Source organism: Chrysemys picta, chromosome 12 (assembly GCF_011386835.1).
Source record: "Chrysemys picta bellii isolate R12L10 chromosome 12, ASM1138683v2, whole genome shotgun sequence".
In the NCBI taxonomy this organism is placed as follows: Eukaryota; Metazoa; Chordata; order Testudines; family Emydidae; genus Chrysemys; species Chrysemys picta.
In genome coordinates this window covers 30958890-30977993 of record NC_088802.1, presented here as the reverse complement: position 1 = coordinate 30977993, position 19104 = coordinate 30958890, and the positions used below count along the sequence as shown (strand labels likewise).

Sequence of the window (19104 nt, the reverse complement as noted above, 5' to 3'; positions counted from 1 at the left end):
TTAAATCTTTATTAATCAAATCCTCTATCACCTGCGCCATTATCTTGCCTGGGATAGTTGTGAAGCTGACAGGATCATTACCTGGATCTTCCCTTATTAAATACCAGCACCACATTAGCTTTCTTCCAGTCTTCTGGAACTTCCCCAGTACTCCAAGACTTATTGAAAGTCAGTATTAATGGTCCAGTGAGCTACTCAGCCAGCTATTTTTAAAATTCTTTGCTGCAAGTTGTCTGGACCTGTGCAACTTTAGTAGCTGCTGTTTAACATCCTCTTGAGACATTAGTGGAATGGAAATAGTATTATCATGTGATATGACTACATCATCCGTTTTTTTTCTCAAATACAGAACAGAAATATTTATTCAATACATCTGTGTTTTATGCTTTATTATTGATAATTCTACCATTTACATCTATTAACCGACCAATACCATTGTTTGGATTCTTTTTGTTCCTAATATGTTGTAAAAATTCCTTCTTAACTTTGCTGGCCATAGATTTCAGCTTGTCTCCTTTTGCCACCATTATCAATTTTCTACAATTCTTAGCTTCTGATTTATTTTCATTACTATCAGCTTCTCCTTTCTTCCATTTGTTATATATTATTTTTAACTTTATTGTAGCTGTCTTCACTTACCCTCCAAACCAGATCAGTTTTTTGACCAATCCTGTCTTCTTCCTCCATTGTAGGATTATTGCTTTCTGGGGATCTAGTAAAGTGGTCTTAAGCAATTTCCAATTATCAGTCACATTTTTCTGATTAAATTCCTCCTCCCAGATGATTTGGTTCTAAATTTATTTTTGCTTTGTGAAATTGCCCCTTTTAAAGCACCAAGTATATGTATCACTGGTCTGGCCTCTGTTCTGCTTGCATGTTATAAATGTGATCACTGGTAACTTACTTACCATTAATTTTTAGTTCTACGATCAGTTCTTCTTTATCTGTTAAGATGGAGCCTAATGTAGAATGTCTCTTTGGTATCTAAGTATGTTTAAAGTCAGAAGTTGCCTGGGCACCCTCACAGATAGAAATGAAGAAGAAAGAAATGTACTAAATGTCTGTAATGGCTGCTAATATCAGTGCTATTGATTTGTCTTTCCAGGTGTTTTGTGGCTGTCTATTGTAGCAGAGCTACTCTATATCATTTTGCTTCTAACTGGAGCCACTTTGATGTCAATAGAAGTGTGCTACTACACTACAATCATTGATGGATTAAAGCTCAACGCCTTTGCTGCGATATTCACTGTACTAGCAGGTACAGTTTAGGATTTATATATTGTAACTTTTCAAGATGTAACTTTGAGTTGCAATGCTAAATGCTTTTGTGGTAAAAATTTTAATTTATGGACCAGATCCTTAAATCAAAGAGTTTTGCCTGAATGAGGACTGCAGGCTGGGGCCCTGGATTTTTTAATACTACTGTAAATGGCATCATTCGTTACATCTAGAAAATGCAACACAGAGAAATCCGACTTGGTTTCAATAAATATGCCCTTCCATACTGAGATCCAGATAGCAGAGCTGGACCCAGCATAGTTTTGTGGAAACTAGGTCTTGTCAAACAATATTGATATCATTTTTCAGTGAGATTACAAGTTGGGTTGACAAAGATGTTTACATAATAAATTTCTGTAAGACATTTGACTTAGTGCTGATTACAGATTTAGCCCTATACAAAATGAATGTAACACCTGTTACATGGATTAAAAACTAGGGAACTGATATATCTCCAAAGTAAATGTAAATGGGGAATCGTCCTCCTAAAGGAATGTGTCTAGGGTTTTCCCAGGGATCAGTTCTTGGCCCAGTATGATCCAATCTCTTTATCAATAATTTAGAAGAAACCATAAAATTATTCCTGGTAAAGTTTGCGAATGAAACAGTAACTGGAGGACTGGTACATAATGATTCATAAATAAAAAAAAACACAGTGGACCATTAGATCATCTAGTCTGACCCCTTGTATAACACAGGGCACAGGATTTAATCCAGTTACTCCTGTACTGAGCCTATTAATTTGTATTTTACTAAAATATGTTTTCCAAAAAAGCATCCAGTCATAAGTTGAAGACATCAAGAGCTGGAGAACCCACCAGTTCCCTTGGTATTTTGTTCAGTGGTTAATCACTCTCATTATTAAAGATTTGTGCTTTATTTCTAATTTGAATTTGCCTGCATTGGTTCTTGTTTTGCCTTTCACTGATGGATTAAAGAGCCCTTAGTATCTCTTATTTTCTTCTCTTGAACATACGAAAACATCCTAATCAAATCACCTCTTGTTCTTCTTTTTGATAACCTAAACAGATTGAGTGCTGTCACTGGAAGACATTTTCCCCAGTCCTTTAATTATTTTTGCGGATCTTTTCTGCATCCTCTCCAAATTTTCAACATTCTTTTAAAAATGTGGACACTAGAACTGGACACAGTTTTCCAGTATCTGTTCCCCTAATGCATATACAGAGGTAAAATCACCTCTCTACTTCTTCTCACTACTACCCTGTACATATATCCAAGGATCTCATTAGTCCTTTTTGCCACAGCATCCCACTGTGTGCTTATGTTGAGTTGTTTGTCCACAGTGACCTTTTCAGAGTCACTGCTTTTCAGGATACAGTCCCCATTCTGTAGGTTTGGCCTGCATTCTTTACTCTTAGAAGAATGACCTCATATTTAGCTGTATTAAAACACATTTTGTTTGATTGGACCCAGTTTACTAATGAGGCCAGATTGCTCCTCATGACTGCCTGATTATCATCATTATTTACCACTTCACCAATGTTTGTGTCAGTGATATTTTATCAGCATTGATTTTTATATTGATCATTGATATAAATATTGAATAGCATTGGGTCTCAAACTGATCCCTGTGGAACCTGCTAGAAACACCGCCACTCAGTGATGATTCCCCATTGACGACATCTTTTTGAGATCGGTCAGCTAGCCCGTTCTTAATCCATATAATGCATGCTTTATTGTCATTGTGTAATGCTAACTATTTAACCAGAATGTTGAACAGTACTAAGTCAGACACTTAGACTTCTGTAAGGTGCTTAACATCTACACAATTATCTTTATCAACCAAATTTGCAGTCTCATCAAACAATGAAACCAAGTAGCATCAATTATATACTGTCCTTTACTTTCAGCTTTCCCATGATTTTGCTGAGGATTGAGGTCAGGCTAACTGGCTTATACTCACCCATGTCATCTCACTTTTCCTTTTTGAATACAGGCACAATATTAGTACTCTCCCAGTCTTCTGGAATTTCCCCATTTTCAAAGATAGATTAAAAACTAACATCAGAGGGCCAGACATCTCTTCAGCCAGCTCCGTTAGGACTTCTGGGTGCAAGTTATCTGGGCTTGCTGATTTAAAAATATTCATCCCTAGTTGATGATGTTCAACATCCTCCGTGGTTAAACTGGAAAATATTTCATCACTTTACATGATATCAGGACACTGTCCTGCTTCTTTCCAAATACAGAACAGAAATATTTACTGAACACATGTGACTTTTTTCTGCTTCATTGTTAACAATTTTACAATCTTGATCTAGTAATGGACCTTGTTTAGTACCTGTTAGTAAATAATAATACCTTTAGTTCTTTCTTTCTGTATATTTGATTAATTTATATATTTACTATTCTTTAGAATCTTTATCTTAAACAAAGAGTATGTCTGAATTCTAAGGCCCAGAACACAGGTCTTGACCAATAAGTAACTCTATTTAGCAATTTATTCATGATGGCTGTATTTAATAACTCTAGGGCGCTTTCATGTCGATAAAACACCAGATATTCTTCTAAACCATCTCCTTAACATATAAATAAAATGCTGACATAAGCATATATAGACTAGGGAAACTAATAAGAGATTATTGTTATAGCAGATGTTTTCTGTTGGGGAAATCAACATGGAAGAATGATTGTGGGGTAAGAAAGACTCACTGAGAGATATTAAATTGAAGAATTGTTAGTGCTCTCAGCTGTAAATAATCATGCCTTCACACATGAGTCAGGTAAACTGAGACTGTACAGAAATGACATCACAACATGTGTTTCTAGGAGAATATTCTTGGCAACTAGGTTTCCTTTGTCTGAAACCCTATACAGTAAAAGCTGTGTTATCCAGCACTTTACTAACTGGAAAGCTCTATAAACCAGCATTTCTGATCCTCATTGAAAGTCTGGTTTAGAGTCCGGCTGGCACAGGGCCAGCAGGCTCCCTACCTGGCTCCATGTGGCTCCCTGGAAGCATGTCTCTACTGCTCCTAGGTAGAGGAATGGCCATGAGGGGGTCAGAGTGCGGGAGGGAGTGCACGGCTAGGTGGCTCTGCCCCCACCCCACCCTGAGTGCTGGTTCTGCAGCTCCCATTGGCTGGGAACCGTGGCCAATGGGAGCTGCGTGGGGTGGCGCCTGCAGGTTCCCAGCCTATGGGAGCTGTGGAGCCAGAGCTCTTGGTGGGGGCAGCGTGCAGAGCTGCCTAGCTGGGCCTCCACCTAGGAACAGCAGGGACACGTTGCCACTTACGGGGAGCTGCCCGAGGTGAGCGCCACCTGGATCCGGCACACCAACCCCTTAGCCCGATCCCCCTTCTGCACCTAACCTCCCTCTCAGAGCCCACACCCTGCACCTCCTCCTGTGCCCCAACCCCCAGCACTTAGGCCCCTCTCACAACCAAACTCCCTCTCTTAGTTAACTGGCATTTTTTACTTACTAACATCTCGTATCCTCCTAACATGCCAGATAACAAAACTTTTAATGTATAATGATAGTGATATGAAAACTTAAGTTGAGGGAATGAAAACTGTGCATCACTTCCAGATGCAGGAAAGACACATATCCAGCTCTTAGTCTGACAACAAAGGGTTGTAATGTATCTATTTATTTCTGTATAGTGCTGTACTCTAATCTCTGATTAATAATCTTAGATTAAATAATTTCAACTGAGCCTGTTATTTCGACAATCTCGAGTCACTAACTCAGACATGCAACAACCTTTACAATTATTAGTGTTTCTTTTGTTCCTGGTATACTTAAACTCCTTATTGTCTTTGGTCAAAGACCAAAGCCATTTCCCCTGATTAAATTTAGCCTGCCCAATCAATTTTCTACATTTCTTATCTTCTAATTAATATTGACTACTATTTGCTGCTCCTGTTTTTCCCTTATATAAATTTGATTTCTTCATTTTCCCCCTTAACCAAGATAGGCTTTTAACCAAAATTGTCCTCTTTATTGCGATAAAGGCAGCTCGGATATACAGAGTGATCTGGATCACTTGATTAGCTAGGCTTATTTGAATATGTTTTAAAACAGAAAAATGCAACATCATACATCTAAGAACAAAGGATGTAGGTCACATTTTCAGGTTGAGAGCCTGTATCCTGGAAAGCAGTGACTGAAAATTATGGGCCCATGGTGGAAACCAACTGAACTTGAACTCCCACTGTGATGTTCTGGATAAGAAGGCTAAACTGATTCTTATATGTGTAAGTAGGGGAATGTCGAGTAGTAGTAGGGGAGGTATTACCTGAGTACATGACTTAGGGTATGTCTACACTACGAGAGTAGTTCGATTTTACTTAAATCGAATTTTTGGAATCGATATTGCAAAGTCGAACGTGTGTGTCCACACTAAGGACAGTAATTCGACTTTGTGAGTCCACAGTAACGGGGAAAGCGTCGACATTGGAAGCGGTGCACTGTGGGTGCACTGTGGGCAGCTATCCCACAGTTCCCGCAGTCACCGCTGCCCATTGGAATTCTGGGTGGAGCCGCAAATGCCTTCTGGGTAAAAAAAAATGTGTCCAGGGTGCTTTTGGGTAACTGTCGTCATCCGTCCATCACTCCCGCCCTCCCTCCCTGAAAGCGCCGGCGGGAAATCAGTTCGCGCACTTTTCTAGTCAGTGACAGCGCGGACGCCACAGCACTGCGAGCATGGAGCACGCTGCGACCATCGCTGCAGTTGTGGCCGCTCTCAACGCCTCGCAGCTTATCATCCACCTTTCCCTGAGGCAGATGCAGATAAGTCAGGCGAGGAGGCTACGGCACCGCAGTGAGGGCCTGAAGTCTGAGAGTAGCACAGACCTTTCAGAAAGCACGGGACCCAGCGCCGAGGACATCACGGTGGCAATGGGTCATGTTGATGCCGTGGAACGGCGATTCTGGGCACGGGAAACAAGCACTGAGTGGTGGGACCGCATAGTGCTGCAGGTCTGGGATGAATCCCAGTGGCTGCGAAACTTTCGCATGCGGAAGGGAACTTTCCTTGAACTTTGTGAGTTGCTGTCCCCTGCCCTGAAGCGCAATGACACCTGGATGCGAGCAGCCCTGACTGTCCAGAAGCGAGTGGCCATAGCCCTCTGGAAGCTTGCAACGCCAGATAGCTACCGGTCAGTCGTGAACCAGTTTGGCGTGGGCAAATCTACCGTGGGGGTTGTTGTGATGCAAGTAGCCAAGGCAATCGTTGATGTACTGCTGTCAAAGGTAGTGACCCTGGGAAACGTGGAGGCGATCATAGATGGCTTCGCAGCGATGGGATTCCCAAACTGCGGTGGGGCCATAGATGGAACTCACATCCCTATCCTGGCACCGGACCACCAGGCCAGCCAGTACATTAACAGAAAGGGCTACTTTTCCATGGTGCTGCAAGCACTGGTGGACCACAGGGGACGTTTTACCAACATCTACGTCAGATGGCCGGGCAAGGTTCATGACGCTCGTGTTTTCAGGAACTCTGGTCTGTTTAGACGGCTGCAGCAAGGTATTTACTTCCCGGACCACAAAATAACTGTTGGGGATGTGGAGATGCCTATAGTCATCCTCGGGGACCCAGCCTACCCGCTAATGCCCTGGCTCATGAAGCCCTATACTGGCGCCCTGGACAGTGAAAAAGAACTCTTCAACTACCGGCTGAGCAAGTGCAGAATGGTGGTGGAGTGTGCTTTTGGCCGTCTCAAGGGGAGATGGAGAAGCTTACTGACTCGCTGTGATCTCAGCGAAACCAATATCCCCATTGTTATAGCAGCTTGCTGTGTGCTCCACAATCTCTGTGAGAGCAAGGGGGAGACCTTTATGGCGGGGTGGGAGGTTGAGGCAAATAGCCTGGCTTCTGATTACGCACAGCCAGACAGCCGGGCGATTAGAAGAGACCAGCGGGACGCGCTGTGCATCCGGGAGGCTTTGAAAGCTAGGTTCCTGAGTGAGCAGGGTAACCTGTGACTTTTAAGTTTGTGTACAGAGAAGCTGAACCTGCCCCCGTTTCTTTACCCAGTTAATGTTGACTATCCTCTCCAGTTACATACCCCCTTCACCCCCTTCCAACACACGTTTCGAAATAAAATCAGTTCTACTTTGTTAATGAACACTGTTTTCTTTATTACTGTTTTCGCGGGAATTTTTTTAAACTGGGACGCAGACTGTGGTGGGGAGCGGGTGTAGTGTGGTGACGCAAATGAAGCTTCTAAACTCAAGGATTGACAGGCTCTGCTGTGGTGGGCTGGTTGTTTCAACGGAGCCTGTCACCCCTCCTGATCGGGACTGTGTGTATGGGGGGGCTATGTGACTTTGTGGCAGGGGGAGGACGGTTACAGATCTCCTGCTCCGTGGCTCTGTGATCCTGCATAAGGACCGCCGCTTAAGATCTGTAACTGCCCTCCCCCGCCACAAAGTCACAGAGCAACCCACCCCCCACCACAGAACATGAAAACCACCTCACAGACTGACCAGGGTAACTAGTCACTGCACTGTGTATGTGCCCTGCTGCTGTACCTGCCCCCGCCTATGTACCCTGCCAAAGGTGACTGTCCTGTCCAATTACCAACCCCCTTTCCCCTCCTCCTCCAAAAGAACATGATGGAAACAGTAGTTAACAGAAACGTATTTTTTATTATCAACTACACATGGAACTGGGAGGTGAAACTTGGACGGGGGCTTGTGTCAGGCGGGAAGGAAAGAACTTGTGAAATTTTGGGGAATGAGAGCCTTCTACTACTAGAGCTCTCTGCAGGGGTGGAGTGAGAGTTAGCACGGACTCTGCCGCCCCTCCTTCTTTGGACTTTGGGTGAGGTGGGTATGGGACTTGGTGGCGGGGGAGGGCGGTTAGAGATAGACTGCAGCGGGGCTCTGTCCTCCTGCCTCCGTTCCTGCAGAACATCCACAAGGCGCTGGAGCGTGTCTGTTTGCTCCCTCAGTAGTCCAAGCAGCGTTTGAGTCGCCTGCTGGTCTTCCTGCCGCCACCTCTCCTCCCGATCCATGTTTGCTTGGTGCATTTGGGACAAATTCTCCCGCCACTGGGTCTGCTGTGCTGCCTGGGCTCGGGAGCAGGCCATAAGCTCCGAGAACATGTCCTCCCGTGTCCTCTTCTTCCTACGCCTAATCTGCGCTAGCCTCTGGGAGTGTGATGCCAGGCTAGGTTGTGAGACAGTCGCAGATGTGGCTGTGGGAATGGGAAAAAGGGAGTGAATTCCTCAGAAAGATAAATGTAGTTGTGAACAAAGAACATAGTCTTTCTCTGTGAACAAGACCATGCACAGCACCTATCACATGCGCACTCAGCACAAGGTCGAATTCTCGGCCTTCGCATTCAGTGCCTGGGGTCTTGCACAGCACATTTGAGAAGCGGGGCAGGACAACGGAATTTCTGTTGCAGGCAGACATGGTAAGCCGTAGACTTGTGGCAGCTTAAAACTTTAATATTAGAAATGGCCTCCTTTCACATTGAAAGCAATGTCAGTTCCTGCTGCCAGCAATCCGGCAAGCAGGAACTCTGCCCCTGTCCCACCCCCTCGCGGCTGTCCCCGGGAACGATCCCTGTAGGCTGCCCCTCTCCCGCCTCCACCGCGTGGCTGCAAACCAGCGGTTACAGTTCTGTAAAGGAACGGGCAAGCAGTCCCAACACTAACATTCCCCTACCTAATTCAAAGCAGGTCACCATGAGCGACATCACCCTCATGAGGATCTCTGACAGCGAGAAAGAGAGAATGCTCCGGGAAAGCCTCCAAAGACCAGGGCCGTATGCCACCCTGCTGTGCAGAGCAATGATTCCCGAGTACTTGATTGTCTCGTGGCGCGGCAACGTGTCATACTACGGAGGACCCAATAAGGCCGCTCTCCCCAGGAACCTGATGCAACGGCTTTCCAATTACCTCCAGGAGAGCTTCATCGAGATGTCACAGGAGGATTTCTGCTCTATCCCCGGACATATAGACCGCATTTTACTCTAGCTGCACTAGCAGTGACTAAACAGTAGAGCGGCTTGGGCAGGACAATCATGCAAAACCGGACATTGTTAGATTTTTTTTCAATAGTTGCACTGCCCATGACTGAACCGTTAAGCGCCTAGGGCAAACTAATCACGAGAAACCCATTTTTGTTATTGTTAATATTCCTGTTCTGTTAAAAATAAATGTTTAGATGTTTACAACACTTACTGGCTGATTCTTCCCCAGATTCTGTGTCCGGGGTAACAGCTGGGGACGGTTGGTAGGGGATCTCTGTAAGGGTGATGAAGAGATCCTGGCTGTCGGGGAAATCAGCGTTGTGAGCGCTGTCGACTGCCTCGTCCTCCTCATCTCCTTCCTCATCTTCCCCGTCCGCTAACATGTCCGAGGAACCGGCCGTGGACAATATCCCATCCTCAGAGTCCACGGTCAGTGGTGGGGTAGTGGTGGCGGCCGCACCTAGGATGGAATGCAGTGCCTCGTAGAAACGGGATGTCTGGGGATGGGATCCGGAGCGTCCGTTTGCCTCTTTGGTCTTCTGGTAGCCTTGTCTCAGCTCCTTGATTTTCACGCGGCACTGCGTTGCATCCCGGCTGTATCCTCTCTCTGACATGTCTTTAGAGATCTTCTCGTAGATCTTTGCATTCCGTTTCTTGGAGCGCAACTCGGAAAGCACGGACTCATCGCCCCACACAGCGATCAGATCCAAGACTTCCCAATCAGTCCATGCTGGGGCACTCTTTCTATTCTGAGATTGCACGGCCATCACTGCTGGAGAGCTCTGCATCGTTGCCAGTGCTGCTGAGCTCGCCACAATGTCCAGACAGGAAATGAGATTCAAACTGGCCAGACAGGAAAAGGAATTCAAATTCAAATTTTCCCGGGGCGTTTCCTGTGTGGCTGGTCAGAGCATCCGAGCTCGTACTGCTGTCCAGAGCGTCAACAGAGTGGTGCACTGTGGGATAGCTCCCGGAGCTATTAGCGTCGATTTCCATCCACACCTAGCCTAATTCGACATGGCCATGTCGAATTTAGCGCTACTCCCCTCGTCGGGGAGGAGTACAGAAGTCGAATTAAAGAGACCTCTATGTCGAACTAAATAGCTTCGCGGTGTGGACGGGTGCAGGGTTAATTCGATGTAACGGCGCTAACTTCGACATAAACGCCTAGTGTAGACCAGGCCTTAGTGAGACCATTATCAGATATTGTGTCCAGTTCAGGTGTCCTTGTGTTATGAAGTTGTTGAAATGTCAGAGTTCAGAAAAGAGCTACAAGAATGATATGCGGACTGGAAAACCCACCTCGGACTGAAAATCTACAGAAGCTCAAGCTATAAAGAGAAGGTTAAGAGGTGATTTGTTTATAAATATAGTTTATAAGCATCTACATGAAGAGGAGATTTCAGATAGTAGAGGGCTCTTTAATCGATCAGACAAAGGTATAATGAGATGCAGTAGAAGCTGAAGCTACATAATTCAGACTAGAAATAAGATGCATGTTTTTAACAGTGAAGATAATGAACCATTAAAGCAACTCACCTAAGAATGTGGTGGATTTTCCATTATTTTGAGTCTTTAAATCAAGACTGGATATGTTTCTAAAATATGTGCTCTAGTTCAACCAGAAATTATGGTCTTGATGCAGGAATCCCTATATGAAATTCTCTGGCCTGTGCTATGAATGAGGATCAGATCTGATGAACATAGGGTGTTCCTTAAAAATGTATGAATCTATGAAAACTTTAGTCTGTTAGTTGGTGCTGACCTTTTTCTGAGAGATCCTGATTTGTGTTTTCCCAGAGTGACCATGTAGGCTTGCAGAATGTGTAAATTTCTTTGAAGATCTTCTTCTATGGGTGATAGTACGTCTGTGTCCTTTAGTAGGATACCCAGGGTAAGAGATTGTTTCAACAGGGTTTGTAGTTCATTGACAGGTCCCTGTGTACTCTGCAGAACAATGTCACCAAATTATGTGGTGGTAACCCCCAAATTCCACAATTTTTCTAATTTATTCTATCACAATGAAATACTCTCTTTATTGCTATCCCTATCCCCACCCGCACCCCCACAGCTCTGAAAAGGCTCATTGGCAGAACATTTGTCCCTGCATATTTTGGCCAATGATTGTTTGCAATTATGTCTTTTTCACTTTATTCTCCAGTCAGTCAGGCTGCCCAGGCCATTGTGCGGTTGTCTAGGTGACCCCACTCAGAACCTCCTTGTTCCAGAGTGTGCAAGGAAGGGGGAGCTTGTAGCCAAGTTTAGTAGTAAATTTCCCTGCTCCCTAGGCCTCCCATTCTGCACTACTCTCTAGAGAGTTAGGTTATGGAGTCTTGACTGAGATGAATGTGGCAGATCAGAACTCTGGCAAGGGGTGAATTTTGTGGAAAATACTGGGCTGCAGAATGCATGATGTGTATTTTTTAAGAGATTTGGACTGAAGTTATATATCTCTGTTTGACTCTCCTTTCTGGCTTGAAGGCCTCTCTTTGCATAGTGCTTATATGTTATCTTGCATTTGTTATATGAAATGTGGATTTGATGAGGTTCTGTGTTTTAACACCAGTTTTATTGTGCCTTGATCCTACACACAGTCAAATGGTAATGTTTTCAAAAGTACCTAAATGACTTAGGAACAGATTTTAAAGGCACCTAGAGATACAGATAGGCACCTAGTCAGATTTTCAATAGATCCTAGGCACCTAACTTCTACTGGTACTGGAATCAAGTCCTGCTGGGTGCCTGTCTGCATTTTTAAGCACCTAAATACATTTAAAAATCTGACCCAAAGGTCTAGATCCACAAAGGGACTTAGGCATTGCAATGCTGAGCGTTGCAGCGCCTAACCCTTGGGTGTCCTTCCACCAGCTGGAATCCAAGAGCCCAAGTTAGACATTTGGCTCCCATACAATGCATAGGGAGAGTTGGGCACCTAAGAATGGGATCCACAAAAGCCATCTTGCTAAATTGGGAGTCACCTAAACTAGCTTGTTACCCAAGGTTTTAAGAATCCAAAACAGTGGTAACGTAACTGTTTCACTCCAACCGGTGTCAGGAATAAATCAGTGGCAACACAATGCTCCGGCTGCTGGAAGATTAATACAAGTAAGCATTCTGTTATCTAAAACTACATTTTATTAGATTTAAGTGCACACAGACCCAACCAATAGGTTTAGAATATCCCAAATATTTACCTAAAATCTGGGATGGTATTGAGTAAACTGCGGAAGTTCAACAATGGCCGGGTACTTCCCCGCCAGGGAGTGAGTTGTCAGGAAAAATGCATCTCAGGATAGCTTCAGAGGACTGCTTCAAAGTACACTCTATTATAGAGTCCTTTTTATAACTAACTTTTACAAAATACACAGATCATAGTGACCCCTACCGAGTCATCACTTCTCCTAATGTCAAATTACTTATCAACAAACATTCCTAACAATCTTAGTCATAATAAGCTTCTGTGTCAAAGGTGCCCCAAACCCAAGGTTCCCATCCACTTAGTTTCTTTTGGTCTTAACTTGTTGATTCTTTTTCTCCCTTCCTGATTAGCAGAGACTGCAAGTCTAGAAATGTATTTGAACATGCTTTCGGAAGCTCTGCTTGTTCAAATTAACCCTTAACTAGGTGGTGGTCTATTTTATTAATTCATGGTGGCTGTATGCTGGTTCCAATTAGCTAATCAAAATCTGGGGCACACATACCCCTCAATTCCAGGGCAACAAGCTAATAGAAAATGCCAAGAAAAGGAGTGTGGTTTAAGCCCCACCTCTCAAAGGGACTTAATCATCTATCTCTGGGATCAAGTATCAGGAGGTTGCCTACTCTGTCCCCATATCTACTCTGGCGACACCATCAGAGGACCCAACCACATCAGCCACACCATCAAGGGCTCATTCACCTGCATATCCACTAATGTTATATATGCCATCATGTGCCAGCAATGCCCCTCTGCCATGTACATTGGCCAAACCGGACAGTCCCTCCGCAAAAGAATAAATGGACACAAATCGGACATCAGGAATGGTAACATACACAAGCCAGTAAGTGAACACTTCAGTCTCCCTGGTCATTCTATTACAGATTTAAAAGTCACTATCATTGAACAAAAAAACTTCAGAAACAGACTTCAAAGAGAAACAGCAGAACTAAAATTCATTTGCAAATTTAACACCATTAATCTGGGCTTGAATAGGGACTGGGAGTGGCTGGCTCATTACAGAAGCAGCTTTTCCTCTCCTGGAATTGACACCTCCTCATCTATTATTGGGAGTGGACTACATCCACCCTGATTGAATTAGCCCTGTCAACACTGGTTCTCCACTTGCGAAGTAACTCCCTGCTCTCCATGTGTCAGTATATAATGCCTGCATCTGTAACTTTCACTCTATGCATCCGAAGAAGTGAGGTTTTTACCCACAAAAGCTTATGCCCAAATAAATCTGTTACTCTTTAAGGTGCCACCAGACTCCTTGTTGTTTTTATCTCTGGGATGGTGCAAGGTTTCTGTCTCTGGTTAGGGTTTGGAGCTGTGAACCCTCTCCTAGAGTTAGGCACACCTAAAATGTTTCTCTTGTAAAAAATACTAGGAGAAAGAGGCAGCAGTAACTTCGGGGCTAACAGGTATTCTTGCATGGGGCTTTCTTAGTATTTCTTGTTGAAGCTGTTCCACTATATATTATGTAACCCTTCTGCCCCAATGAGTTGGCAGCAACAAAGGCTGGGTTCAGTATCTAGGAGTTCCGTTTCAATAACGCAATGCAAAACCGGCTCAAGCCCTCACCCAGTGACCTGGGACAATTACATACCATCCCCCGGGCGCCTCTAGGAGGCAATACTTCCCCTCTCGCAAGCATGGAGTCTGAGTGTAGCAAAAGCCTTTTAATAAAGGAGGGAAACAATGCGGCATCATGTTGGGGATACACCACAAACAGGATTCATAACACAAACCATGAGCAAAAGACCCACCTCCAAGTAAGTCTGGCAGTGTCCTTTTCCCCTCAGGGTCTTAGGTCCAATCGCCCCAAAGTCCAACAACCCTGGTCAGTGCTACCCCAGAGTTCAAAAGTTTATCTGCAGAGTTTTACCCCCCTACTCTGAGTGGAAATGTGGGGGAGAGATATGGGGTGTTACAGGGCACCTTACATGGTCCGAGGCCGACTGCCCCACCTCTCTGTGGAGTTCTGCTGCAGCCTTCACCACAAATGGCTCTGCTCTATGAGCCGCTCCGGCCCGGCCCTCCAGCCATCCCCGCAAACTGCTCAGCTCTCCTCCGCGCCACATTCCATGGGCCGCTCCAACCGTCCCACAAACTGCTCCACTCTGCACGCCGCTTAGCACAATATCTTCAGGCTCCCCCACTGGTTAACACAGCACTCAGTGATCTTAGCTCAGTAATTTTAGCTCTTTTAGTGATTTCAGCTTGTAGTAGGGGAGCCCCAGTGCTGGTGCACTATTGACCCAAAGTGAATTCAGCTCAGCAGCCTCTAGCTAGACTCCTAATAGAATCAAAATTAGTTCTGCTATTCAACAGTGGAGAGGAAAAGGCAATACAGTTGGTCTTCCAGACCCTCAAAATGGGCACATACCTGTCCCCAGCCTCTCCCTATTCACTGGGTTTTAGAACTCATGTCCCTTGTCTAGCGAGTGCTACTTAGGTGATGGTGAGACCCTCTGTCATAAAACAGTTTCATTGTCCTTGAGTCTCATAATCAGGGTAACAACACTTTATTCCTCCTGCCCCAATAACAGAGAAACTGGGGATCCCACAGCTGCCAAAGTGACCATTTTGGGCTGCCGTGGGCTCATGCTAGGCGGGGAGGGTGTGCCTATGCAAACAAGATCAGCCCCTGAAGTTCTTTTCCACACTTGCCATAATTCACCACCAGATGTCAGGGTAGAGCTCATCCTGACTCTGCTTACAATTAAATACCCATTGGCCCAGAGAGAGTGTAAGAATTACTCTATAGTTAGGCTTGGGAGAATTCAGTTTTTATTTATTTATTTGAGGTAATTTTAATGGATAATATCAATGTTATTTTAAAGTATTTTTTCAATGTTTTTATCAATATAAATTTTCACAGTTGCACAAAATTGTAGGGGGGGGTCAGACAATCGGGGGTAATTATTTGATGACAGTAGATGCTGAGATTCAAAAAGCTAAAGCTTTATAACTCTTAAAACACACACTGTCAGCATCATGTGACAAAATATACAGAGTAAATAGCATTAACTGAAATTCTAATTTCTCAAGCAGCTTTTTTCTTACTTTGCTTACCCGTACATTTTGATTATTATAGATAGAAATATTTGTTTGCTGGTTTAGGTGTGTAGGATGAAATCAACATTTATCCATAAAAGTCTAATCTTTCCAAACCTATCTCTAGTCCAGTGGTTAGGGAACTCACCAGAGAGTTATAAAACCCGTTCTGAAATCCCTTCTCCCAGGGTTGATTGATTCAAATCAAAGTGACTTAAATCAGCAAGCAAAATTCCTTGATTTAAATAATTGATTCCAATCTTGTTTTGCATTTGTATTTTTTAGTTTATATAATTTTAAAAAGAAGTTGATCCTATTTGTTGGTAACAAAATAAGTTGATTTGCAACTAAATATAGCCTTTGCACTACATTTGGAACTTTTTTTTGCTAACCAGGAGGAAAGGCACATTAATTTAGCAATTATATAGCTTATTTTTTAATATTTTTTTTATGTTAGAATATGGTAAATGATGCATTTCTTATTTGCTAAATGATTTTTTACTTGTGATTTGTGTCAAGTTCTAACTGGATGGAAATTGGAATTCAATTTAAAAATGCACAAAAAAAGCTTTTTTGCTGCTGATGCTGTTTAGTTAAATAAAACTACCTTAAATGTGCTGGATATGGGGGAGGGACGAAGTAATTTTATCAAAGCATGTTTTGTATTTAAAACCAAGGGATGTATTAAATGCAGAAAGGATTATCTGCAATTAGTGAATTGAACTGATTGTTTCTGGTCATCATGTGCTGCAAAGAATTTACAATTAATAGATCTCATCCTGTCACACCTCATTTTTATTCATCGATTTGGAAGAGGAAAACAAACTTGCCTGCTTTTTCAACTACCAATTGGTTTCTTAACTTTGAATAAACTAGTCATTGAAATTAGTGGGTTGAATAAACTGCAGAAGAGACTAGTACCGTCAAAAGCTATTTCTCCACTTCTAAAAAATCTGGTTCTGGGTACTCACAGTGGCTTCCACCAGTTCAGTGGTTTGACTTTAACATGTTTGCTGCCAACGTTTTAAACTGCTTAATACTTTTTAAAATTTAAATTATTTTAATAGGTTTTATAGTAACTTTAGGCCTTCATGTGTGTTATCAAAATTTCAAATATAATTTTAAATAGATTTATTTTTAAAAGAAAATTTTGTAAATAAAAATATCAGATTTAAATAAAAACACTGATTTCCATAAAAATCCTTTTTTTTTTTTTTTTTAAGAAACCATTTGTTTTTTATTCACCCTGCCTGTTACACATCAGGCAGAGGGTGGAACTGAACCTGGGTGTCCCATATACCAAGTGAGTGCTGTAGCCCAGGGGTTCTCGCAACACATTTTTTGGTGGCCTCAGAGTGCGGCCACCAACTCTCACTGGTGCCCTCATTGACAATTTCCCCCTAAAATACTTAATTAACTTTAGGAAAAACAATTAAATATAGACACATTCACATCCAAATCATTGTAATGTATATTTGTAGGGTTTTTTGGCAGACTCAATAATAAAAATAATGCTGCCTCCCTCTTCAGTCCCCCCACCCAGGGCTTAGACGGGGGTTTGCTGTGAAAAGTGATATTTATATATTTGTTAATATCACAGCTCACTTAGTAGCTACCTGGGAGGCTATGAAAAGTGATATTAACAAACATACAAGTATCACTTTTCACAGATAGCTAGTAAGTCTGCTGTAAAAGTCTGCATGTTTGTTAATATCACTTTTCTCAGCAAGTCCCAGGACCCATTAAGCCCTGGATTGGGGGCGGGGGGGAGGCAGCAGGAGCCAGAGGCAATGGTGGGATGGATGCAGGCCCTGGGGAGGCAGCTGGGGCCTGAGGCAATGAGGGGGATGGATACAGGGCCGGGGGCGATGGGGGTGGGTGATGAGCCCCACTGTTTCATAGCCAGAGCCAGGGCCTGATGTCTGCTGCCATGCGGCCAGAGCTGGAGCTCAGTGACCACGGCCAGAACCCAGAGCTGGGGACAGGAACTTCATTGCTGTAGCCAGGCATTGGAGCCTGCTGCCACACAGCCAGAGCTGTAGATCAATGCCTAGGGCTAGTGCCTGCCGCCACAGTGCTGGGTGCTGGAGCCCATGAGTGTGTGGCTGGAGTCAGCACCCACCGCTGTGAGATTGGAGCCAGCACTCACTGCTGCGTGGCCAGGGCCAGGGGTCAGCTCCTGCCACCATGTGGCCGGAGCCCGGGAACAAAGCTGTGGGTTGGTGTCTGCTGCTGTGCAGCTGGAGCAGGGGATCAGTGCCAGGGGCTTGGTTTGCACAGCCGGAGCCTGGAGCCAGCGCTCACCACCACATGGCCAGTACTGGGGGCCAGAGGCCGACTGAAGCTCTGTGACCAGAGCCAGGGGTCAGCACCTGCTTCCCTGTGGCCAGAGCAAGGGGTTGGTGCCCAAAGCCCCTGCTTGGAGCCCGCTGTCATGCGGCTGGGGATTGGCACTTGTGGCCAGCGCCTGCCACTGCATAGCTGGAATCCGTGACTGGAGCCGGGAGCCAGCACCTGCTGCCACACAGCTGGAACCAGGGGCCGGAGGCTGAAGCCCTGCAGCTGGAGGCCAGGGCTGCATGGCCAGAGCTGGGGAGGTCAATACCCGCTGCACCTTGATTGGAACCCAGGACCACATGGCCAGGTTCCTGAAGTCCTGCCGCTGGAGCCTTGCCACCCAATCCCCTTTCTCCCAACATGGGTCAAGAACTCACTTTGCTCCTGCAGCATTGTGCCCCATCTCTCTCCAGAGGTGGTGCAGGGCAGCGCATCCAGAAGCAACATGGAGGGAGGGGGAGAGGCCAATGCTTTGCCCCCCCCATCGCTGTCCAGGAGGCTGTCATGGCCACACAAAAAGCCCCTGGTGGCCATGTGTGGCCATGGTAGCCACCTTAGAGACTAACAAATTTACTCCCTGAGAGGCAGTAGCTAGAAACTCTCCCGTCAACCTAGCACTATCTACATGGAAGGTTAGATCAGTTGCTCAGGGCTGCAGATTTTTCACAACAGGTCTCCTGCCACACTCTTTGCTTATTTTCACCCCTAGTTGTGTTGTGCCCAATTTGGATTGTGGCAGTTTGGGGCAGGGATCTCTTACAGTACACTCACATTTATCTGAGTGGCCTGGGGACATCCAAGCAGATAACCAAGCAGTTGGATAAACAGATGTGCTATTTTGAGTTTCAGTTTCACTGATATACAAATATGGGGGACAAAGGCAGTAATGTTGAAGTTTGCTTAATACTTTGCACTTGATTAAAGAGTAAAAAAAAACACTTTGAGTTTATTAAAACACCAAAATTGCATTAAAACCACAGTGGACGTAATTGAATTCTGAATGACTTAGCTCTTACTATACAGTTTCTGCTTTAGATTCAACACAGAGCTTTTTCTTTTCAACATTGTCCTGCCAAGCTGCTGTTGCTGCTGAAATGGACTTAGGTCTCAGTAACAGTAGGTAACCACTCAGAACTGCTACACAGATACAAAGCCATTGATTAGCAGTAAAAGGCACTAAGAGGTAATTGAGAAGTTATTGGTGATTAACATAGGGATACATGAGAGACACCCTGTGGAATCGGATAACAAGGAAATTTGGATAACTGGAATTATGCTGTATAT

The 19104-nt window shown here is 44.3% G+C and overlaps 1 protein-coding gene across 1 annotated transcript in view; it reads left to right on the top strand.

The window, feature by feature from the left end:
- The window catches only part of GSG1L2 (GSG1 like 2), a 59645-nt gene that overhangs the window by 20540 nt on the left and 20001 nt on the right, over window positions 1-19104 (top strand). Inside the window, exon 3 of the mRNA XM_005305105.4 lies at window positions 1106-1258. Coding sequence (XP_005305162.1) covers window positions 1106-1258 — 153 coding nt within the window. The remainder of the gene's footprint in view (window positions 1-1105; window positions 1259-19104) is intronic.